We start from the raw sequence: 24750 nt of genomic DNA on the forward strand, positions 1-24750 counted from the left end.
CAGATGAACGAAAGATGCTTTGCCTTTTCGTTGGGTGTTGATTATTTTCAAGGTAAAAGGCAACTAGTCGAGTGCAGCGCTATGTACCACGTGAACAGTGTCCGCCTACTTTCGACGCGATCAGGCTACCAGTAGCTTGAGGGCTAGCTTGTGTTTGAGTGTCAACTTGGAGCCCTCTATGGATTCCCCGCACACGAGGAAGTGTCAGGAGGTTCTTGAGTGACTGGACAGCAGAAACGGAGAAGGCTCACCGTTAGAGAAAACACGAGAAGCGCAGGGAAAAGAGAAAACAGTCAGTACTGACAAGGAAGCCAGGGTCATCGCAACGGGGGGTGTCTCATCCTCGGTTGACGATTTCAGGAAGACAGGACCTCTCCGTGGAGCCGATAAGGTAACGCATCGATTTTCCTCTAGAGGTGGAAAACGGACCTTTTCCCCGGCACTGCAGAAAGGCAGGTCTGCGAACCCTTTAAGGCATGCGAAATCCAGATTTTGCCGGAGCACTGACTCGAGTGTCGCTACGCAAAAAGGGGAGGAGACCAGGAGGGGGGCGGGGGAACGAATGGGCTACGCACAGAGACAGAGCCGTGAAGCCGCACGGCCCCTTGTCCTCATCCCCTGAGGTATCCCGCTGTGAGTCTTTTCCATCCCGAATGAGCCTTCAAAAGTGTTAGTGAAGGAAACGCCTGATTCACATGGTATGTCTGTATGTGCTCATACTCCACAGTCTTCCTTCATTGGCCCGTTTTTGGCCGAAAAAGAAACGCATCCGGAATTCGATCTTTTTTGCTGTCCCTCGGAGGCCATGGGTAGGTGGCCGTGCCTAACCGCGTGCACTACACAGTGTGTCTTGGAGTCTAGGGTCTGGGCTGAACTTGTTTATGTGTAAGGTTTTCAGTTTCGTAGGAAGAGGACCTGAAGGTGATGTAACATAGCACCTTTTCGTTTTCCTCCCCTTTTCTCGCCTTTTTGGGGGGTGGCGTCCACGATTCCAGTGAATCTTCTTAGGATCTCTCTCCACGCCGACAGTCTCCGGTTCGCTGTTGTGCAACCACGCGCTGCTTTCTCCTGAACAAACCGATGACATTCTCGAACGGGTCTCCTCTCCCCTCCCCCCCACCTCGCTTGGATAGCTAGCCCCCTGGGGAGGCGGCGACAGCCCTTACCCCAAGATTTTTACGGACTCACACGTGGTATTTCCTCTGCCGCTTCTCCTCGCTATTCCCTGGAGCATGTGTCCATAACTAAACCTTCTTCCCTAGTGGAAAACACACAGAGAAGGCGCTACGGGAGTTATAGATGCTGGCGTTGGAATGACGCGTCCAAGTCCTGCGTGCCCGCTCAGCCACGCTGCCGCTCCCGTGGTAAAAACCACGGAAATTAACAAGGAATTTTCTTCGGTTAGTGTGGTCATCTTTCTCATCTTTTCTGCGATTTCCAACGATTCATGTCTCGCCGGTGTATCACTGTCTTGTAAGGCTGCGGGAATTTCGCAGCTTTTGCTTCCTTCCCTGCGACTGAGCTTACCACCCGCTATGAGGACCCGGTAAACACAATCTGCGTCGCTACTCGCTTGCGCCTAGAACACGTGTTTTCTGTTTTCTCGTGAACATTTTAACGCGGTTCTTTTCTCTTCCGTGGTTTCTGCCTTTCGTTGTTGAGGCGCCTTCGCAGACAGTTGCAGAACTCGGGTGCTGCTCGGCAGGGAGGGTCACTCCAAGACGGCCCGCGTGCCCCTGGTTTTATCAAGAAAAGAACGTAATTATTTTCGTACTCTTTTCTAGTCGCCTTCATGTACTTTTTTAGCGGTTGTCTTCAGCTTTGTTTGTCGTTTCTTCCCTGCGGCTCGTCTTTTTTGCACACGCCCTTCCCCTCGGTACAGGAGCAGAAACCTAAATCGCTTTTGTGTGGGTCTTTAGCTCTTCACCGTTTTGTCACCATATCGATGCTTTGGCACGAGCATTTTTTTGCTGGAAGGTTCATACACCCGTTTCACATCAAGACTCCACAGCGGTCCTTACAAGGGGTTGTAAATCGGTATGCCTTCTACCTGTGCTGGACATATTGCGCGACATTTGAAGGTGGCCGCGCGCTTCGCCTCGAATACATTTGTGATCGCGTGCTTTTCTCACATCACTCGATTGGTCTGTTGTTGACGAGCCATCATGGGGACCGGTTACAGCAATCCCCTAGTCGATTCAGCACTCGTTTTCCCCGCCCCGCCGTCGTCCTACGATTTAGACACGCCCGGCCTTCTTTTACTCCGGTCAAAATATATTCCTTCGCGGGAAGTTCCGGCGTTCCTTATCCGACCGCGATTGACCCCCGCGCGACGTGGAACCACACCTTCCGTCGGTTCTTTGCGCTCGGGCGGTTTCCCCTGGCGTTTTCAACTGCCGCGCGCCTCTGCGGGAGCACCGGGCGCTCCTGCGTCGACGCACCGCCCCCAGCGGCCTTGCTCTTCCCCTTGTCTCTCCTCAGAAACTCCGCTGGAATCCTCCTGTCGAGCTCACGTTTCCCGCACTGTTCTTGCGCCAGCGCGACAAAAGGATGCGGAACGAGGAGAGAGCACAGACCCTCGAAAGGCCGGGGAGGCCACCAGCGTCCCGACCCTCGCCAGTCGTCAGTCCGAGGGCGGCACTCCGCAGGCACGCGGCGAGAAGCAGTTGGAAGAAGGCGCTGTGGTGACCGATCCGTCACGCCACACTAGCCTCAGTCCTGAGGAACATCCGGGAGCGGTCCCAGAGGCAGACACCTCGTCGTTTTTGCCCGACTTTGTGTTGCCGAGTTCGTGTCCTTCGCACGCGGCCTCCAGTCCCAAGGTCGCGCATGCTCTCTCTGGACATGGCATCGCGTTCTTTGAGGAGACTCTGGGAGGAGACCGGTGGTTCGCGCAGGAAGGCGGACCCGCAGCATTCGTCGGCGAAGCAGGCACCGGGGGGGTGGGCGAAGGAAGCGAAGGCCGACGGAAAGACGGCAAAGGATTCTGCCTTCTCTACTTCCACGGAAACGCATGCGACGCAAACATGATGCGCGAGTGGCTGCAAATCGTAGCTGACGAGCTCGGAGTGACCATCCTCATTTTCGAGTACCCTGGATACGGCCTGTTGCAGGATTACGACAAAAGCAGCCGAGGCATTGATCTGTGCGCCCGGATCGCTTTCGAGTTCCTGGTCGACCAACTTCTGTTCCCAATCGAGAGAATTATTCTCTGCGGCCGATCCATCGGGACGGGAGCAGCCGCGTGGCTAGCTTCTCAGCTGGCGCAGTGCAACGTCCGAGTTGGCGGCCTCGTCCTTGTCGCCCCTTACGTCTCGCTTGCAGTAAGCGCCGTTCGAGTTTCTCTCCCCTCACACGACGGCACGTGTCGCGGGTCGCCTGGCAACCCTTCCGTCTCCACGGTTTCCTCACACGTCGTCTCCGTCGAGGTGAACGCTGTGTCTCTGTGTAGGTGTTTCTCCGGGTGCCGGTTGATCACGCGCTCCTGTTTTCTCACTCTGCTCTCTCTTCACGTCCTCTCTGCGTGCTGGGGGTACCCACGGGCTTAGAACCGACCGCTGCGCGCCAGGTGTAAAGAAGAAAAACGGGGCCGACATCCTGGAAAAAAAACGGCGATCCGCGGCCGTTCTGTTTCTTCGATGGGTCTAGTCTGCATCCCGTGGCAGTTTGCTTTCGCGTCCTTGCTCTCGTGTGTTCTTTGCCTCGCGTTGCGATGATCTTTGCAGTCTCTCCACTGCTCTCCTTGCACTCTGTCGCTCCTCAGTCTTCCTCTCCTCGGCATCCGTGCGTGTGGCGCTTTCAGGCGGTGGCGGCGGACTGGGCAGATGCGCCTCTTGCCCTCACAAGGGTTTTGGTTCATCACCACTGGAATAACGAAGCTGCGATTGGAAGCATTCCCACGGTCCCACTCTGCATTATCCATGGCAAGGCGGTAAGCACAGGTCTCGTGTCCCTGGTTTCTTTGGTTAGTGCGGTAGATTCTTTCAGCTTCTGGGTTTCGCCTCTCTCGCTCCTCTCCCTCGCTACCTCTCTGCGTCGCCTCTAGGTTAGCTTCTTAGGTCTCGCCCACTTGCAGCGTCTTTCGCGTTTCACCGCCCTCCCCGGACGCAAGCCCGTGCATCCACGGTGTCGTCCGCTCCGGAGTTCTGTGGCGTTCTTCCTGTGCCTGCGTGGCCACGCGGTCCTCACTCTTGGGTCGGCGCTTCGTTTCGTTTGTCTCTGCAGGATGACGTGATTCCCGTGGCGCATGCAAAGCGCCTGTGGCAAGTTGCACGCCAGCTGCCGTCGCTTCGCGTGGCTCGGTTTGCCGACGGGGACCACAACGTGGGCATGTCCCTCGAGTCTCTTTACGGGGACATCCTTGTCCCGCTCCAGGTTTTCTTTCGAAAAGTGTCTTCCAACCTTCGCGCCAAGAAAGCCACACGGCAGACGCGGCAGCGCGCCCTCGAGACCGCTTCTGCGGCGCACGTTGTGTCGCGGGCACACGCTCAGCCTTCGTCTTTGGCCGAAGCTCCGGGTCTGCCTGGGAGCTCGAAATCGACCAAGGCCGGACTCGGCCGCGGTCGCGGCGACCGCACCGTCTCCGGCGTCCGGCTCCCGGGGAGGAAACAGGTGTCTCCGGAGGCCGGGCCAGGGGTGCTGCACGTCGCAGGCGGGAAGAATCGGGCGCGAAGGCTGCTCTCGCATCGCCTCGGCAGTGCGGCGCATGCAAAGCCTGAAGACTGTGAGGCAAGCGTCGATGGCGAGTCGAGGAGTTCCTTGCCTGTCGCGAGTCTTGGGTCTCGTCGTCTGGCTGTGCGGATCTGCGGCAAGGAGTCGGGAGAGGAATCCGGTTCAAGCAGCGACCTCGGGCGAGCCCTCGGAGCGGTCGATATGGCGTCGCTGGAAACGCGGGCTTCGTCCCTGTCTCTCCAAAACTTTTTAGCACCCGACGGAAGCAGCCTCAGAAAGACGGACAGCAGCTTAAGTGTCTCCCCGGACCAGGCTCCCGGCTGCAGCGGCCGCCCTCGCTTATCGGCCGCGATGCTGAAGCGGAGCGAAGGGCGCGGCGCGCCGGCATTGAACAGGAGCATCGCGAGTGCGCCGAACATGGGCGAGAAGGCGGCACCCGGCGTGTTCTCTTCGCAGAAGCACGCGGGGCTGCGGAAGCCCCACTCCTTGCAAGCAGCTTTCCCTTCGCGCGGCCTGAAGCGTTTGCCGTTTCGCGCGACACTTGCGGGCGAGGCGCTTGACGGATCGGCCCTCTCGGCCGTCGGCGGAGGGACGCGGCGTGGAAGCAGCTCGGAAGGCAGTGACGCAGGCCGGCGGCGGGGCAGTTTCCTGGAGCCGCGTCCTGCAAGTCGGCGCAGCAGCTGGACAGCAGGAGACTCCGCGTCTCTGTCCCACTCTGCCCACTTGAGGGAGGGAGGGGCCACGGAGCATTCAGAGAGCCGCGGGTTGCATGCGCGAACCATCTCAGTCGCGGGGCTGCTTCGGGGGAAGGCCCGAGGCATCTGGGGGGAAGGGCGCGGCCAGGAGAGACGCGACCGTGGAGCCAGCGGAAGCAGTGCCAGCAAAGGAGAGAAAGACGTCGAGGGGCGAGCGGCTGCGGCATTGGACCTGCGCGGAAGCGGCCGAACTGTGCGCCCTGCCAAGTTGCAGGTGGGGACTGCAGAACTCGATCAGGCTGAGCAGACACCGGAGGAAGAGGTCGTGGAGGGCGAAGAGAGAGACGCCGAGGATCCAGTGGAAGACGAAAGCCAGGACGAGTTTCAGGGGACAGAAAACGCTTCGGAACACGGGGCACGACTCGACTCGGGCGACTATCTTCTTGGGCTCTCACCGCTGCATGAACCTGAACTGTCTCCGTTCTGCTTCTCTGAAGACAGCTATGAATTGCCGGGTCTAGCCGATGGCGAAGACGGTGACCTGCAGCTTTTTGATGAAGACGCCCTTGGGTCAGCGGATTCCGCGACACCCACGCGCGCTCCTCATCCAGTCTCTGCGCTGCTCTTTGAGGGCGCCGATCCCGTCCTGGACATGCCTTTGCGTCGCGACACCGAGGACAGCGGCGTCGACTCCACTGCGAGCCCCGGAGACACGGAGAAACGCGTTTGGAAAGAGCCGCAGCCGTGCGAGTTTCCCGCTCATCTCCCCACGGACCCCAACCTCGACAAGGATACCCCGTGGCACGCGGACCCGACACTCCTGCCCTCATTTTCCAGACGCTGCTTCTTCCTCAGGGGCAAGAAAGGGTACGGCCCCGTCCCTCAAGGCACCTTTCCGAGTTCTGCCTTTGCCTCTTCCCCTCTCGAGGCGAAGACAGAAGGCTCGCCGTCCCAGGCGGGTCCGTCCGCGGCCGCTTCGCCGGAGGCTGCCTTCCAGGAGCCGTTCCTCGCCGCGCTCTCCACGCCGAGCATCGCTGCTTCCCGCAGAAGACTTCGCGCCTCTCTGTGCCTTCGAGGTCTGAGTCCAGAGCCGCAGGGCCCAGACGGAGACAGTTGCGGGGCCGAAGGCCCCAGCTCGGCAGTCACCATCGCGCGAGCCTTCTTTGCTCCGGACGCGAGACGCCACTCGTCCATGCTGGCTGCCTTTTTGCAGCAGGAGACTTCGCGGGCGCTTCAAAGAGAACGCGAAGCGGAGACGTTGTCTCGAACGAAACCTGAAGGCGCTTCTGCGCTTCGCGACCTTTCGACGCGAGCACAGCGCCTGTCCCGCACGGTGCTCGAGGCGGCCGTAGGTGGATTCGCAGGGAGGTCGCCGAGGTCCCCGGCAGCCTTCTCGACTGGGGAGGCTTCGCCCATTCCTCGCGCGTCGCTGTCCTCGGCGTTTCTCTCGTCGCCGCTCCGCACCGTCGCCTTGAAGTTCCCGGACGCAGGGAAAACACAGACTGAAGCGGGGAGTCCGACCGACAGAGCCGCGGCGGGCGACGCAGGCCTTCCCGCGGCTCGAGACTCCGGTGCGGATTCGGCTCTCGGCGCGGGAGAGCGCAAGACGCCGCAGGGCGCCGGAGCCCTGACTGAGGACCGTGTCGCGCGCGCTCTTTCCTTGTCAGGCAACGCGAGTTCCGGCTCTTCGCTTGGAGATTCCCGTTCTCTGGCGTCTCCTTCCGGGCGCGACCGCAGTTTTGTCGCCAGAAAAGTCGAACGGCCGGTCGGCTGGCTGCGTGGCCGCTGGGGAGGTCGAGACCGGGAGGCCCCGGCAAAGCCTGAAGAAACAGCGAGACGAAACCGAGACCTTCAGGGCGACGAGAAGGGAGATCCACGACTCGGAGGCCGAGGTCGCAAACTTGCTCCCGCTGGATTCGATGCCGAGGCCAGCGATTTTGACAGCGTCAAACGCGAGATTCAGGTGAGAGCACAGAGAGGCACACTCGAGTGCAAGTGAGGCGGGCGTGGAAGCTCCGCTGGGATGTGGCCTGCGGGCACGTTTTCCTGCTCGAGAGCCCCCCAGTTGCGGGCTTCAAAGAGACGCGATCTCGCGTCCTGCGTTCTTGCGGGCTCGAATGAAACGTGCATGCTTTTCGTGCACTGTTCTCTGCAGAGGGAATACCTTTCTTCCAGCGTTCCCACTGCTCCGCCGCCGCTGCGCTCCAGCTTCTTCGATCTCGGCCCTGCGCGTGAAGGCGACTGCATCGATCTTTACGGAGCGAATCCGGATCCTGACGCGTCGTGCGCTACCCAGGCGCAAACTTCTCCGACGCTGTCCGGTTCCTGGCGCCGTCCCAGTCGGCTGGTCCTTCAACAGTCTCTGCACAAATCTGCTCCGCCGCCAGCCATTGCTTCTGCGCCGTCTCTGCTCCACCTGCTCTCGCCACGGAGCTTGCCCGACTCTGCGGCGCGCGTCCTCACCTCTTCCTCGCCTCCGGGTGTCTCGCTCTCGCCCGTCAGCCCTGCAGCGCCTCCCGTGGCGGGCTGCTCGGAGGCGGACGCGAGCGACGGGCCGCTTTCCTCTCCGCTTCGGGATGTCAAGGAAACGGACTTCTCCGCCGCTCCGCACCCACCCCCTCTGTCGCGGTCGCGTTCCTTTGGCGCCGATGCTTCAGGGTGGGAGCCGCTCTTGTCCCCACGTGGACGCGTTCCTCGCGTGCCGCACTCAGATCTGGGGGCGCTCACGCCGCGTCCTTTTGGTAACATTCCGTCTTCTCGCGTGTCTTGTCGCGCGTCCTCCGCTTCAGCCTCGTTCAGGTCGTCCTCGTGCTCGCCTCCGCGGTCGCCGTCCTTCCCGATCCTGTTGACGCATTCTTCCGTTTCTCAGCTGTCCCGCCCGAAAAGTTTGGTCATCGCCCACCCGACAAACTGCCCACCCGTCGTTTTCTCGTCGCCGCCTTCCCCCTCTTCTTGCTTCTCTGTCTCTCGAGACCCGTCCGAGCGTCTTCAGTCTCTTCCCCGCCAAATCCCCTCGGAGGCCTTGTCGCCGTACGCGTCGTGTTCTCTCGCGTCGTCCTCCTTCGCTTCCGCCTCCTCGGCGTCTTGTTCGCCCTCGTCCTGTGGAGCTTCTTCGTCTCCCGCCGCGGCGTCTGTCTCCGCATCGTCTTCCTCGCTGCAAGTGCAGTCCTGTCCCTTCACGACCCCGTCCGCCGGCGCTTCCTCGTCTTCGCTTGCCGCTTCCTCGTCTTCGCTTGCCGCTTCCTCGTCTTCGCTTGCCGCTTCCTCGTCTTCGCTTGCCGCCTCCTCGTCTTCGCTTGCCGCTTCCTCGTCTTCGCTTGCCGCCTCCTCGTCTTCGCTTGCCGCTTCCTCGTCTTCGCTTGCCGCTTCCTCGTCTTCGCGCTCTCCTGCTGTTGCCTCCGACCCTGCAGCCTGCTGCTCCGTCTCGGCCTCTCCTATATGTTCTCCGTCCCATCTCGCCTCGACTTCTCTCGCGTCTCCTCCCTACTCTTCTTCGCCTTCGTGGCCGCTTTCTTCTCAGCCGGTTTCCTCCTCGTGCTCCGCGTTGCCCCTGTCCTCTTGCCCTGGCTCTGCGTGCCTGGCAAGTACCGCCGCGCGCTCACTCCCTGCTTCTGACACGCGTCTGAGCTTTCCTGATGCGCTGGGCTGGCGCCCGGCTCCAGTCGATCTGGAGATTTCCGTCGCCCCGACCTTCGGCCTGTCGGCGCAGACTTCGAGCCTTTTGCCGTTTCTGACGCGTGAAGGCTGGCCTTCGATTCCGCGTCGGGGGGAGGCAGCAGAAGTGGACGCGACTCCCGGGGCGGATGTGGGGGGAGCGCGCGCAGGCGAGGACCGCGAGGAAGACGAGGTGAAGCTCGAGAGAGACGAGGGGAAGCTGGAGAGAGAACAGGAACGTGACGGGGACGAGGAAGGCGAAGAGTCTCAGAGCAGAGAGATCCACACGGAGGAAATGAGTCCTTCGGCTGCCGGTGCTTCGACAGCTTACCCCGCGTCCTTTTCTTCTCCGTGCATCTCGCCCCCGGACTGTCAGTCGCGGCCTGTCCTCCTTACGGGCTCGCCGCTCCTCTCGGCCGCGTCTTTCCTTCCTCGCCACCGCGGCAAATGCGAGGGCGCGTTTCCATCCTTCGCAGCGCTGATCTCGCGCGAGCGCCTTCCCGGCTCGGACGTGGACGCATGCCCGCAGCAGGACGGTGGCCGTCTCAAGCAGTGCGCGCTCCTCTCGCTCCCGTGCACCAGCGAGTTGTCTCCGCCCCTGCGCAGCCCGGCAGCGACAGGGGACGCGGGGTGTTCCTCGCCTGCCCCGGCCGCGCCGCTCACAGAGAGGGACGAGAGCAGCACCAACGAGAGCGACGGAACTTCTCTCCTTCCAGGACAAGAAACAGCGCGGATGGAAAGCAACGATCTGGACCGCTCGGAAAGACTGGAGCTGCACGACGTGGACTTCCACTTTTCGTCTCCTTTTTCTCCCCTCTTTCTCTCTGGACGTTGTCCTGCGCTCTCCGCAGCGGCGCGCGCAGCACTCGCGACCGAGGCAGACGACGCAGCGAGCCGAAAGGAGCCAGGCGACGCCTCGCAAGACGAGAAGGGAAAGTGGGAAAGTGGAGAAAAGAGCGAACGCTCGCGGACGCCGGACGACAGTGAGGACCAGAGCTCGCGGGTACACGCGGACGCGGCGGGAGACAGGGCGAGGGCGCCTGGGAGGCTTCGCTGGACTGCACAGAGCCTGTTGCCGCAGGCGCCTCTGCGTCCTTTTGTCGGGGTAGGAAAGGAAACTGACGAGGGTCGGTTCGAAAGCGACGGAGAAGACGCGCCTTCACTGCGCGTCGCGTGCTTCTCTTCGCCTGCGGTGCGCGCCTCCGGGAGCGTCACCTGGTCGCATCGCGGGCTTCTTCCTTCTTTGCCGCGTTTGCATCTCACTCTGGAGTGCGAGGGAGAGCGCCCTGGCGCGAAGGACGGCGACTCGCCCGAGCAAGAGGGGAAAGAATCGAAGGCCTCGCATGCAAACCCCGATCCGCTGGAGGAGCCCGCGGGGGACCTCGAGGAGCCCGCAGAGCTGCGGTCCGCTGGACAAGCTGTTCCGTCAGCTTCTGCGTCTCCTAGGGTTCTTGGGGAGGCCGCCGAGGCGGCGCCGCTTTGTTTGTCTCTGTCGGGTGCCGACGGGCGTTCCGGCCTTGCGGATGTCTCGGGTTCTGACAGCGAAGAAGAGAGACGCTTCTGGGGACAAGTTGTGGCTGAGGAGCAGGAAGCAGCGTCGGAAGGAGTCAGTGGGGACGAGGAAGAGAGCGGCGGGAGATCGCTGTCCGGGCTCTTTGTGTTTGGCAGGGGAGAAGAGGGGGATCGAAGTCCGCCTCAGCGGCCGCCGTGGCCGCGCGACTGTTTGCTTGGTTCTCGCGGTGAACAGGCAAGCAAGCAGATCACGTTAGTCAGCGAGACTAAGGAAGCCGGCGGAGACGCAGACGGAGAGCGTGAAGTCGCGCGCGAAGGCTGCGCCAAGCCCGGGGAGAAGAGGAAACGCGGAGGCCTGTCACTGAGCCTAGATGAAGACCTCATCCAGGTTGACCCCGACCCGCCTTTCAAGCAGCTGCGCGGGCGCGAGGAGAAAGAGAGCGCTCGGGGTGGAGACGGCAGAGTGTCTCCGCCGCGCCTCCCAGCGCTGCTGTCGGAGGAAGGCAGAGAAGAGGAGATCCTTCCCTTGTTCTCGCGGGACAAAGAGGCTGTGCGGTCGTCGAATCTCGAGCCGGCCCCGATGACTCGGCAAACCACGTGCTCGGGGTTCGACTTTCTGTTCACGCGTGTGGAGCTGAAGACCGACGCGGTCCCGTTCGCGTCTCCGTCCATTTTTGCGCGCCATGCGCAGTACTTTGCCGACGAGCGAAAGAGTTTCTGTTCGCTGGGCCGCGTGCGTATCTTCAAAGACGGGACGGAGAGAGAAGACGAAGACGACGGCTTCCGACCGAACGCGTCTTTCCTCTCCGACGCGGACGGGTCCGAGTGGCTGTCGGGCGCACCTTCCGCCGACCCCCGGGAAGCCGAGAAACTGTTCGAGCCGCTGGATTCGCCCTCCTTTTCGTCGGCGTCCTGCTCGACTGTCGGCCCTCTCACGCGCCGACACCTCAGTCTGCATGCGGGGCGCCGGGACTGCGAGTGGCGAGGGAAGGAGAACGCGAGGCCGTCCAACGCGCCGTTATCGACGGCCTCGATTGCCTTTGCGCACCGGCGGCGCGTGAACAGGTACGTGAAGCACGAGGACGGAGCGTCGCTGACGATGCGGGTCTTTGATCCGCTGCCGCCCAGTGGGGGCGAGGGTGCGCGTGCGCTGCAGACGTGCCCAGACACTCGGAAACGCGTGGACGAGGGCGACGGCGCGAGTTGCCGCGGGAGGTGCGACCGACTCGCAGAGAAACTCGACCCGCCGTTCCCTTTGGCTCCTCTCTCGCCCGCGTCCCGTGCCACCAGCGCAGCTCTCACGGCTGCTGCGCATGCAGCCGCAGCTGCCGCAGCCTACGCAGAGGCCGCTCGCTCTCTCGCCGCGGAGAAGCCCGAGCAGGTCGCTGTCGCGTGCCTGCCGTCTGGGGGCCGTCTGCCTCTGAGCAAGAGCGACGCGCTGGCTTTTCTTGAGGGGCGCCTGCCGCTGCCGGGGAAGCGCGAGGTCGCCCAGCAGTTCCTGCAGGCGCGGCGGCGCGTGAGTCGCCACTGCAGCGTCGCATGCAGCCGCGTAGACTCGCCCCTCGGCGGCCGGACCCGGCGGATCCAGAAGAGCGAGCGCGAGAAGGAAGAACGCGTGGAGCAGAAAGGTCACGGCGCCGTGTGGGTCTTTGAGGAGAGCAAAGGCGACGCCTTTGAGACGCGCCAGGAACGGCTCATCCTGGAACAGAAAACTCTCGGGTTTGGCGCCAGAGTGTGTGCGGAGAAAAAATGTCAACACAACAGCAGAGAGACCATCACGAGTGTCTCGTACTCGTCGTCGCTGTCCTGTCTCCTGTCGTCCTTCCTCCCCACACACTTCAGTCTCTCCGTCTCGCTTGGGGGCATCCCGAAGGAAGACTGAGCGCGAGGCCGAGAAGGCGCTTCCAGAACCAGCGAGGAAAGGCATCGAACAGCGTCTGCCGCTGAAGCCCCCACGGAGCGATCAGGCGACACCGCCAACCCTGGACTTGTAAGCACCCCGGGGGGGGCACGGCCTCTCGTTCCACGTATTTTTTTTTCGAAACCTCTCATCTCAAACACTTTCTGAGGGCTCTTCAATTGAGGCTGGAAGGCCGTCAGTCCTGGACACCGCCACAGGGACAGCGACTCTGCTGGCTGCCGACGAAGTGCGCGGGAACAGCGTTGTGCGAAACTGTCCTTCCCGGGAGGAAGGCGCCGTCGCGGTTTTTGCGCTCGCCGCCGCTCCACTCTGTTTCTTCCTGGAGGCTTGCCCTGCTACCTCCGAGAACGCCAGACAGAACAACCGACAGGCTCCGGTAGTTTTGTCGCGACAAAACAGCGAGTGTCCGCGAAGCTGTCTCGCACTGGCGAATCACGACGTCTGCCGTCGCGGAGCTCCAAGAAGCGTCGTATTGAGAGAGCGGTGTGCATGCCCAACAAAAAACGGGGTGTGAGAACCAGAGGCCGAGGAGACGCTCTGAGAAAGAAAGGATCTCTGGCGTTTGTTTCTCGTTTTTTTCGGCGGTCTCTCCACCCCCTTCTCAGGGCGACGTCGACTTTTCATCGTGCGTGTGTGTGTCGACACAGATGTTCCCGTCCTTGTCGGCTCGTAAGGTACAAACATTGTCCCAATACCAGCCCGTCTGGGATGCAAACGATTCGTTTCCCAAACAGAATCATTGCCTGACAACGAAGTCTGTTCTCTTTCTCTTCAGCTCGGCGTGCGATCCTTCGCTCTGAGGCGTCGCTCACGCCAGTTCTCGCAGCCAGTCGGCTCTCGGTCTCGCTGCTTGTTCTCTAGCAACTCGGATATCCCTTCGCTGATAAACCGTTTCCCTCACTTTCTCTGTCTCTCCCTTCTGCATCTTTATTTCTCGCTATCTGTAGTCTCTCTATTTCGCCTTCGAGAAGACACTCTTTAAAGGCTCGGCTCCGTGCTCCGCCTGGCTTCCGCTCTTTCTTTTCCGAACGCTCGCCACCGCGACGCCGGGTTGTCGCCTTTCAGAAACGCGGAACCTCACTGGATCGGACTCCCCATCCAACAGGAAAGAACGTGATACATATATTTTCTCGGATTTCTTTCGACTTTCCATGGGCGCAGATAGTCTAAGCAGAAACGAGAGACACTCCACGATAGCGGCTACTTTCTGTGCCGGTCTGAGGCGACCGACGGTGAGACGCTGCGAGGGAAGACTCCCACTTTCCAGAAAATGTTCAAATGCGAGCTTCGCGTGCTCTCCAAGAGAGACAGACGCGGTCTGTCGGTGGCGACCAATGACCTTGAATCACAAATAGATGCTCCGTTGCGGTATGCGTCCTTTTCTTTCTCGTCCCTGCGTAGAGGTGCGAAGCTCACACTCTACCCGTCCGGCAAATTCGGGGTTTCCGAGACATCTGGCGGCAGCGACTGGCAGACAGAGGAATCGTTCTAATGCTGCCTCTCGTGCCCAGTTTAACCACTCCCAGTTCTCTGGGTATTCCAGTACTCACGCCTAGGCATTTGATCCCGCAATTCTCAACCCGGGACTATTTAACTCACGTTCTTCATGCCTGTGGCTGAGAGCCGCCTCACTGGACCGCTGGGAGCCTGCCAAAACAGCGGTGGAGTTTCGAATCTAGACGCCGGCGTGCTCTGTGCAGAAGGCAGATTCGGTGTCCTTTCCGCGGCTGCGTGTGTGTGTGACTCGTTTCCCCGCGACTTTGCGAAAGTCTCAGGCTGCGAGGCGAACTCGCAAAGACGCAGCGAACCGGAAGCCCCCCCTCCGAGCGCGACGCTGCGACGACGTTTAAGGCGGGTCTTCCAAAGAGAGACAAATATGCTGCACATTCACAACGAAACAGATCATGCGCGCTGCAAAACGACCCTTCTGACAAAGCGACACTGTTTTCACCTGAGACGCATTGACACGTTGCTCTGTGTCTCTGTCTCTCCTGCTTCCCTCCACACTCAGGAAGGGGGGGAAGTCAAAACCTCCCGCGACGCCACTCTACCCCGCGTCGCCGTCTGTCTCTCGCCGAGGTCACTTTTTTTCTCCTCTACGAGACGTCTGCATGCGTGGAAAAAGGGGAAAGTAGACACCCTCGGCAGGCTCCGACCGACCAGAAAGCCACTTGGTATTTTCTCGCATCGCACGCGCAGAGGCCCCAGACGCCATCTCCGGAGTGGAGAGGCTCCCATCTACAAGAGACAACCCGGCGCAGACAGTTTCATGCCAAAACAGAGACAGGGACACGGCACCTTCTCGCCCCTCATGCAGCGACGACGGTCTGCTGAACCTGCTGCCGAGCCGTCGGGCTTCGCAAAAGAAGGCGCGACGCGCACACGCAAACAAAAACCCGACACTCTCGCGACCGCCACTGGAAGGCCCACAGTGGCAACTGGCGTGGACGCTAGCGCGCGCAAGCCAAAGCGCAGGGACATCTCACTGTCAATGGAACTCCCCATCGACAGAGCTCCCGAGACATGTGCGCTCGGGTTCGCTTTTACTTTCCGATTTGCATGCACATGCCTTCAAGCAGCATCCTCCAACTGGAGACGCGGACACGCAATGAAAAAACCCCTTGCCCCGGGAAAGGTCTATCGATACGATCAGATGGACTATTAACGAATTATACACAGATAAATTAACAGATACATACATATACACACGCAAATCAGCAAGTCCGCTGTTGTGTGTGAGCCGCGGTATCGCCGAGCGTGTGTGTGGCGCAGTTCACGACGGGACTCCTGGGGCACATCGCCCAGAACGCTCCCCTCACCCGGGAAGAAGAGGCTTTCGTTATGGCGTGCGCGTGGCCCGTAGAGCCCCATCAAAAAAAGACACACATACACCAGCGACTTGTTTCCACGCATTCCTCTGGTCAAGAGAAGAGAAGCGTCGTTACATCAACACCACCCGCCGAAAAAAGAGGGTTTTCAGCGTTCCGTGGGTCTGCCCATTTTATGTTTATCGCTGTAGAACTGCTCGGGGCCCGCAAAGAAAGACGTTTGAGTTTCAGGCTCTTTCTGGGACCCCGCCTGGCTGCGTGTCTATCGACGGGCGCATCGCCGCTCTCGAGTCTCGGACGGCCAGCTTCGCCTGCTGGTTAGCTGCCCTTGATGACGCGCGAGAAGAGACGACCTTTTCCCTTTCTGCCGGTCGCCCGAGTGTGAGGTTGCTCCCCTCCGTTTACACGGCGCGAAGGCCCCGCGGAAGGTGCCGCCAAAACCCCTGCGGCTGGACCCATTCATGGCTGTTCTCCGTTCCGCTGCCAGAAACAGGCGCGGGCAGGACTCTTTCCTCCACCGCTTCCTCGTCGTCGGCCTTGCAAAGACCCGAAGGCCCATCGCCCAGGCGCGCGGCGTCGTCCGGTTTGTCCCTCGCGGTTCCCCCCTCTCACCGCGTTGCGGAAGAGACGGGGAAGCGAGGACGCCGAGGCGAGGCGCGCGGTCACCAGGCCGGGTCCAAGCGTCTCACCCCCGGCCTGTCGGCGGAGACTCGCCTTTGCATGAGACGTTTCCGTCTCCGTTCTCTCTGTCTCGCGGGAGAGACGTAGACGAAGAGCGGGACAGCTGTCACGAGGAGGGAAATCAGCGAGAGGAAGAACGCCTCGAACGACCAGAGGCCTTCCTCGTCTCCCGTTTCGAGATCCGTTGCGTTGGGCAGGAACGCTGTTGCGCCGTCGTTTGCGGCCGACGCACAAGGCATGGACGGGTCCGCCGCGCTCCCCTCCGAGACTCCAGCGGCAGATGGCGCGCCCCAGAGCCTCCAGAGCGGCCCGAGGAGCCGCGCCGCGCGGGGGGACTTCGCGGCGAGGGACACCAGGCCCAGGGCGAAGCCTGCGGGGCCATCAAGGGAAGGGATCGGCAGAAGACCGACGGCGTCGCCGAGACTGGAGACGCACGCGAGCAGCCACGCGACAAGATCCGCCGCCCGCGCAGAGACCGCGCCGGGCACGACGCCGGCGAGGAGGCCGACGAGCGCATGCGCGCCCCTCGACGCAGTCCCCCACACGCCGCCGAGAAAGAGGCGCAAGAGCCAGACGGTTGCGCGCGACGCGTGCGCGACGAGGGCCTCCAAGAAGGCGTGCATGTCCTCGGCGAGCGCCGCGACGGCGCAGAAGCAGATGACCAGCAGCAGCACGTAGGTCGCGACGAGTTTCTGCTCAACTGTCGGAAGCCAGGAGAAGACGACGACACGCGGGCCGGTTTCCTCTCCCGCCTGAGAAGCCGACGCGTAGGTCGACGTCGAGCCCCGCCGAGAGTTGGTCTCCTGCGCGAAGCGGAGAGCGCCTGGAATCTGCAGCGTCAGGCGACTCGTGCACTGGCGCACCAGAGACTGACACGAGAGGCCTGCGGGGCTTCGACCGTCCCCAGACTCCTCGCTGCCGCTGCGACTCCACAGGGACCAGAACCGCCGCGAAGGCGTGTCGCCGAACTGTCGGCCCTCTCGCGGACGAGGCGTGAACACCGACGCGAGACGAACCCCCTTGAAACTCTCCGCCGCTCGTCGGAGGAACTGCCACGAGAACACACGACTGCCCGCGCCCACAACTGTCTCGAAGGATCTCTGACCAGAAAGCGAACCCACCGAAAAGGGACTGCCTGTCTCCGACCCCAGCGCCTTGTTCCGCTCCTCGCTGCAGGCCCCGTAAAACGGCTCTGGGGTCTCCACTCGTGGAGAGTCCGCCGATAGGGAAAGAGGCAAAGACGACGGACGAGAAGACGGAGAAGCAGACGGAGGAGACGGCGAAGCGGGGCCATTGGTGTGCTCGTCTTCCATCTCTGTCGCACAGCTGTCAGTTGGGTCCGCCTCGCGTTTGGCTTCGCCTACGGCGACTTGTGTCTCTCTTTCCTGCCGTTCCATCTCCTGCTTCCGCTGCCGCTCCGCCCTCTTCTTCTGGAGGGCCACCGCCACCGAGTCGATCCGCGCAGACTTCGCCGTGCGGCGAACAAAGGCGCTGGCAGCGGTAGCGGGAGCAAACTCGACTGGGATTTCCCCAGGCGCCAAGGCTGCTGGGGACTGGGAGACACCCGAAGGAAGAGGCCCGGTCAGGGACGCCTCTGGGGCGGAAGGCGACAGCGTGCGAGAGATCGGAGACACAGAAACCGACTCCCCTGGCAATAGAGACTGTGAGGAAGCCGACTCTGAAAACTCGACTACTGTCGCTTCTCGAGAGACTGCAGCCTCGCCCTGCGTTCCCTCATCCTCTCCTGAAACGTCCTTGTCCTCGCCGGCGGCTTCGCCACCCAGAGGCGCCTCCCTGTCTCTCGTTGCCGCGCGCTGTTGCTCCTCTCTCTTCACCCTTTGCCTGGCCTCCAAAGCGGCCGAGGCTGCGTCGACACGACGGGTCCGGACTTGCCTCCTGACAAAGCGGCTGGCCGCGCTCGCCGCCGCGAACTCCACGGGGATTTCTCCAGGGCCCAGAGGCACAGGCGTCACCGCCTCGCCTTCACTGGTTTCCTTCTCGCGTTTTGTCTCCTCCGGGGTGTCTCCGGTCGCAGGATGCCCTCCATTTCTGTCCCGAGTGCCGTCGTCTGTGGAGTCCCCCAGAAGGCCAGATCCCGCTTCCTGCGTGCCCGTTTCTCCCGCGCTCCCTTCTGCATCGCCCGCCGCGCTCTCTTCTGCATCGCCCGCCGCGCTCCCCTGCTGGTCTGAGGCCTTGACTGTGACTCCACTGACAGAGGCATGTGCCGTCGATATCGACGACGAAACAGGGACACTCGTGGTTGCCTCAGCCTCGGCCTTCGCGCCCTCCCCTCGATGTGTCTGGGCGTCCGCCTCTGGCTCCAAGGACACGTCTGCTGTGTCCTGATTCTTCGACAAATCAACGTTGCCATCGTCGACCTCGGTTCTCGCGTCTTCTCCCTTTCCGTCCTTCGCCGTTTCGTTTGCCTCTTTGTTTACCTCTGCGTTTTTCCCCCCTTCCTCGTCTGTCTCTTCCTTCTCGCCTACATGCTCCTTTTCGTCTTCGCTGGGGGACATCTCTCCAAGGGCCTGGCGGCGTAGCCAGGCGTTCCCGAGTTGTTTGCGGCGGGTCTCTTGCTCGTCTTCGTCCTCTTTCAGTCTGCGTCGCTCGTCTTCTTCCTCTTTCAGTCTGCGTCGCTCGTCTTCTTCCTCCTGTTGCTGCCGCTGGAGCAGCTGCGCGACTTCGCTGTCGGGCAACTGTCGCGAGTACTCTTGCAGCCATTCGTGGAGTTGTCTCTGGACCTCCCGCGACCGCGCACACCCGCCGCCCGCGACCGCGCCCGAGACGCGCGCCATGCCGGCGTTGCCGCTCGCGCCCCCGCCTTGGGCGTTCCCGTGGCTGGGGCCGCCCCTGTGGAGTTCGAGGGACGAGGAGCCGATGCCGCTGGCCTTTGCCGATCGCAGCACATCTTGAGTCTGCGCGCGTTTCAACGCGCTCGGAGACCCTCCGTCCGAGGCGCCCCCGAAGGCGCCCATCGCGCCCGAACCTTCCGGATGCGGTCCGCCGGACCCGCGGCGGCTTCCTGCTTCTGCCGCCTCCATTCGCAGTCTGTGCAGACCATCTTCGTCTCCGGCGCTGTGTCCCGCGAAAGCGCCCGCGTCGATGCGGGTGATGACTGTCTTCTTTCGGCCCTGGGAGCGGAGGCCCGCGACTGCGGGTTTGAGGCAACTCTTCAGACCGGAAGCGCCCGCGCAGCCACTGGCATCGACGGCGAGCCGGCTGCCTGGCGAGGAGACACTCGCGATCGATCCCGCGGTCGAGAGCGAATCGCCGACGAGGCGCGAAGGGTGGACGGGAGTCGAGAGCGTCGGCGAGTCTGCGGAAAAGCCGGCGCGCGTTTCGGGGGACAGAGACAGAAAACTTCCGCGGCCCGCGCGGGGCGCCGACTCCGACGCCCAGTCTGGCGAAGGCGAGAGGCCATGCGCGTCGGTTTCGCCCGAGAAATCGCTGCCGCCCTCGCGCTCCGCTTTGCTCAAAAGGAGAGAACTGCTCAACTCGCTATCAGCCAGGAGTTTCGCGTCGAGGTCTTCTGCGTCGGGAAAGTCGCCGCCATCCGCACACGCGTGCAACGCGTAGATGAAAACCACGGCCGGGGCCGCAAAGTTCAGCAGGACGTTCGTGGAGAGCGTGAGGAGCGACGACGGGAGCGCAAACACGGGACTAAACGTCAAGAGCCAATACAACAACCACGGAAGCTTCGAGGCAGTGAAAAACGCCGACTGCTTGTCCATGCATATCGCCATGTTGATCAGATCGTACCTAAACACAAAAGACGAGAGAAAAAAGAACAACCGCGTCGGAACAGATAGAAAAGAGGTGAAGCACACGCAGAGGACTGGAGAGAGGAGGGCGGGTTTTGAAAGGACGGATGACGGCGTCGGGGCTCAGAGAAAAAGTACTCGCCAGCGAATGCGCCGGTTGCCCCACGTCTTTCTCCTGCGCACGCTTCTCGTTTCTCTTTGACAAACGCTACCACGTTTGACGGTGCCACGCGAGCGCGTGGAGATCCGAAGAACAGATGCCAAAAGCCAAGTTCCTCTGCGACACAGACACTGCGAGACGCGCGCCCAACAGTTGGGTGTTTCCTGCTTCGTCCTCCGCCGCGCGCGCTGTTTTTTGCGTTGTCGTCTCCGCCTTTCCGTGCGGCGGGGCCTTCCTCTTACCGGCAGCTGATTTGCCCCGTGACGATGTTTGGCAGCAGCGCGAAAACGTGGAAGAAGCAGATGCAGGCGACGGCCACGAAGGACGTGCAGGACGGCAGCATGGCGGCGAGGACGTTTGAGGAGGCCGAGGGGGCCGGAAAGGCCGCCGCGCACAGGAAGCCAAAGAGGAAATACACGGCGCAGGAAAACGCCGTGCTCGTGAGGATCGTCCGGGTCACCTGAAGCCAACACGAGAGGGAAGAAGGTTCTGTGAACGCATGCAAACCGGAGGGACAGGCATCGGCCTGGGGGCCGCCGGCCGTGATTCCGTCTCCGCATCGACCGGTTTTTTCTGCTCCTCTCGGACGCATCGAGCTCGCGCGGGATCTGCCCCGGCGGGAAACGTCGCAAAAGTGCATTTCTATCGGCAGGCCTGCATCCTCACGAGTCGCCCGCAAACACACGCGGGCCTGCAGAGACTGGAGACCGCCACCCGCGCGGCAAATGCACACCGCGCTGCATCCCAGTTTTTGTGTGGTCGCTCGTGCGCTGAGTCCGCTTTGGGCCTCGCTTTCAGCCTCCCTTGGACGTCTCGCGTCTGCGGAAAACCCCAGCTGTATCCGAGCTAAATAGAGCTTTCGTGTGTGTCCACAGGCAAGAAGTACATCCACAAACTGGCAACGCATACGCGCGCGTGAGCAGAGATTTCTTTCCGTACCGGGACGTCGTCTTTGATTTCGTTCGCCCAAGTCGGGAGTGCGTTGGAGAAGCTGTACGCGTCGACAAACGTGGAGACGAGACTGCCTATGCCGCTCCCCCGAACGACTGCGGAAGGCCACGGCGAAGAGAGGACGCCCGACGCTTTGCCTGGCTCGTGCGCGAGTGTGGCCGCGCTCGGGAGACGCGGCGCCCCGCTCACCATCCTCTCGGCAGCAGGGCCGGATGTGCGGAGACCGGGCATCTGCGGGATGGCCGCGCAAGTGCCCTCTGGACCCAGCAACCCTTCGCTAGGTGTGGGGACAGGACTCGCGCCGTCCGCAGAGAGGGGCGCAGAGAGGGGCGACGAGGCCGTGAACGCGAAGAGCGACGAAAAGGAAGACGCGGAGGAGAGTCGCAGCAGGACGAGAGCAGCCGAGCCTGTGATCTGGAAGACGGCGGCAACAATGGCTCCAAAGGAGAGAAACTGGAGCTGCATGTTATCTTGAAGATCGGCGGCAGCCAAATGCAAGCAAATGCCGGCGGTAACGGCGTACCCGAGAGTGATTCCCATGTGGCCGACACACGGTGTACACACACTGGCCTCGGTCCCGAGGCTCTGTCCGGCGGCGGCTGCAGCGAGGTCGGACAAAGTCGCTTCCGAGTGGCTTTCCGCCATTTGGTTGCCGCCCGGGAGGAAAAACGCCTTCACCACGGCGGGCAGAAGGGAAGACGACGCCGGCGCCGGAGCCCCGTCACAGTTCGGTGTACATACACCGGAGAACACTTCTTCGATCTGCCGCTGACTGGGCAGGGCGTAGAGAAACGGCAGGGAGGGGACCGCGTAGGGCTGCGTTCCGCTGCCTTTGGTGTAACCGGCAACGAAGGCTTCGGGCAGACTCGCAAGAAACTGGGAGACCGCAGACGAAACGCCCGCCGGGACGTAGGCAAGCGGCAGGGACAGCGAGTTCGTGATGGCAGCGACAAGGACCGAGAGCGACATCCACAATCCCTCGAGCCCTGTCTGCGCTTCTCCAAGCAGTCCGCCTGAAACTGACGCGAAGTCGCCGTCGAGAGACACCCAGCTCGGGACCCAGGGCGCGAGAAGCGACAGCGGGCCGTGGCCAAGAGAAACGACGGCGAGGAGGAAGGAGACAACCACGTCGAAAAGGACCAGAAGCGGCCGCAGCAGAAGCGCAGAGAGCGAGCCCAGCCACTCGAGAGCTCCACAGACCGACTGGAAGGGATTGATGTCCGTGGGCAGAAGGGGGAGAAAAAGCGTGAAGGAAAAGCCCGTCAGAAAGAGACAATCGATACAATAGGCCACCAGCAGCGCGGCAGAACAGGTGGACAGGAAAGTGTTCAAGTGCAGCAGCATGGTGAAGGTCCGCGGAAAGCTTGGCGGCAGCAGCGGCGGGGCTCGGGTGATGACGCTGTGTACACCCCGGACGACCTGGCTGTAGAGAGAAGTCGCCACTCCCACGGCGAGGGACCATCCTTTCCGCAAATTGCAGAGAGACGCGACGAACAGGAAAACCGAGGAAGCGGACGGCACGCACCATGTAGAAGGCGCGGCCACGCAGCTCACCGAGGGCGAAGCCGCACTACATGCACGCGTCTTTCCTGTATCTTCTGTCCTCCTCTGCTCTCGCTCCCCTCTCTTCGCCTCCGCGGCGCCGGCCAGTGCCTCTCCTCCCGTCTGCGTGTTCTGTGGTGTACATACACTCGCCGCAGGCTGCTGGGCAGCGTTCCGGAGCGACACCATGCAGAGAAAACGTCTCAGAAGAGGCGCAGGGCCGTAGGGGTAGCTGAAGCCCGCCGACGGCGAGGGGGATGCGGAGTCGTCTCCACGCGAAAGAGACGCAACAGTGTCCTGCCTGGCCCCATTCGTCCCCTCGCTCCCTGCAGAATACTGACTGAAGACGGCGCTGCACAGCGGGTGAAACCGCTTGAGAGAAGGCGCCCCGCCATGCAACGGAGCGAGGTAGTGCCGGACCGTGGCAGAGTACTCGAAGCGTTCGTTGAAGTTCTGGTTGTTTTCAATGAGCGTCACGGAGTGCAGCAGCAGCAGAGAACACATGAAGGAGAGAAAGCAAAAGAGAAGATTCATCAGCAGCGACGGCAGCCAGCCGAAGTCAATCAGCGTCAAAGGCATCGACGTTAGACCTGGACGCAGCGAACGCAGAACAGACACCGCCTGCATGTCGAAGCCGTGCCAAACGTGAGGTCGGACCGGAAAGCCGAACGCACGTGGACGGAAGAGAGACGGAGAGAGCACGCGAAGAGAGGAAAGAAAGACGGAGCCAAGGAGTTGAAAATCGCGCCCCTCGCATTTACGCGTGTGTCACCGTTCACCGCAGATGCCGACGCGACCGGGCGCCGAGGACGGCAACAGAATTCTAGCCAGAAAAGGAACACCGCGAGAAGACGCGAGAAACAGCAAAGCGGCTGGCGAGAGGGAATACGGCGGAAGGCGTCAGTCGAAAGCGACTCGCGGAACACGTTTGTCCGTCATGGGGGACGGTCTGGGAAACAGGCCGTCCGCCGTCTGTCTTTTTTTTCACTGGACTGCTTAAGACAGCTAAAACTGTTGCATTTCAATATCCTACCGGTCTTCATGTTTGATTGGAAGCTGTAGTCATTAACACTGTTGTTTAGTATAAGCATCGCACCAATGCGGTAGTAAGGTATAAGATAGTAGCTAGTCATTGTCAGTATCCTACGGACTTTAATGTCTCTGTTTATTCGATTTGAGTTATACAGTTCTGGATCGCGGATCATTTGTACAGACACAATATCTACGTATAATGTGATAATCACAATACATGGTCTATATGTGATCTTTGTGTTCTTAATGCCGGCTTTGTACGGTTTCTCTTCTTGCTTCCCGTCCCGCTGCATTCTACCTTGCTGGTTCCTTCTTTCCTGGTCTCTGGAAGAAGACTGCCACTCACCTGACGCGAGAATTTGGTTACACACGAAGACGAAGGATGCCGACATGCCAATGCTCTTTTTGTACTTCCAACTCACAGTTAGGTACCGTTTCCTTCTTCTCTCGAAGGCCGGCGCCCGCTGTTTGCCGCCATCTGCGTCGCCCGAGCTTCTTCTAAGAGACAACCACGACAAAATGCTCCGCCGTTTGTCGGCGTCTTCTCCGCGTCCGCCTTTGAAAAACGTTGCGCCTCGAATGAAGCGGCTGTGTTCTTCTTGAATCCCATCCTCTTTTGCTCCTTTCGATCCTCTTCCTAGCCACCGGACTAGGGTCACTACCCTCCGCGACACCTTTGCCGAAGAACGCCCGCTTTCGCCCGTGCTTTCCATCGTGGTGGAGCATTCGTAACGGTCCGAGCGGGGAGAGGACGGCACGAAAACCACGCCGCTAGAACAGCAGCTTCATGTCGAAAAGGTGCACGCGCCGACAGTCGGAGCAGCCGGCTGAAGCTCGATCTAGCAGGCCGGTCGTCCCAGACAGAAGCGAACGGAAGCGGAGTATACGGAAACGGGGTCTTTTCGGAAACCAAGAAACGGGGCTATATGAGAAGGCAACCCCCTGAGACGGCGACTCGACGAGCGACAGCCAAGCAAACGGAAAACAACCCACAGAGGGGGCGACAGGACAGCGCGAAGTCAATCTTGTAGCAACAAAGGCGCTCTCCAGTGCGCCTACAGTCCACCGAGCCGGGCGGCGAGCCGAGAAATGGAGGGCGATGCCAGAGAGTAAAGATACCGAAACGTGGGAGTGTGATGCATCTTACTGCGAAAATGACATTTCCAACATCCAGAGTCGGGAAACGCAAACTGGACGGGTTCGACTCCTCTCGCGGTCGAGGTTCGATGTGCTGGCGTGCGCGGTTTCTTTCCGCATAACCTCTGTGGGAGAAAAGGTACACGACCCCGTCCAGGCGCCAGCTGCAAACCCTGGTTGCTCGACACACTCTGGCACTTTCCAC

The 24750-nt window shown here is 61.3% G+C and overlaps 2 protein-coding genes across 2 annotated transcripts; one reads left to right on the top strand and one right to left on the bottom strand.

The window, feature by feature from the left end:
• Window positions 1–2165: 2165 nt before the first annotated feature.
• Window positions 2166–12414, top strand: NCLIV_054020 (conserved hypothetical protein; the record flags this gene model as incomplete). Its single annotated transcript, XM_003884954.1, has 4 exons — window positions 2166–3323; window positions 3803–3931; window positions 4225–7329; window positions 7522–12414. 4 exons carry the CDS (start codon window positions 2166–2168, stop codon window positions 12412–12414), a joined length of 9285 nt encoding a protein of 3094 aa, XP_003885003.1.
• Window positions 12415–15943: 3529 nt separating this feature from the next.
• Window positions 15944–23419, bottom strand: NCLIV_054030 (conserved hypothetical protein; the record flags this gene model as incomplete). The annotated part of the gene is made up of 4 exons (XM_003884955.1): window positions 15944–19721; window positions 20126–20343; window positions 20823–22966; window positions 23410–23419. The coding sequence occupies 4 exons, from the start codon at window positions 23417–23419 to the stop codon at window positions 15944–15946; spliced, it is 6150 nt and encodes a 2049-aa protein (XP_003885004.1).
• Between the last annotated feature and the right edge of the window lie 1331 nt (window positions 23420–24750).

This window comes from Neospora caninum, chromosome XI, assembly GCF_000208865.1.
Source record: "Neospora caninum Liverpool complete genome, chromosome XI".
Taxonomy (NCBI): Eukaryota; Apicomplexa; class Conoidasida; order Eucoccidiorida; family Sarcocystidae; genus Neospora; species Neospora caninum.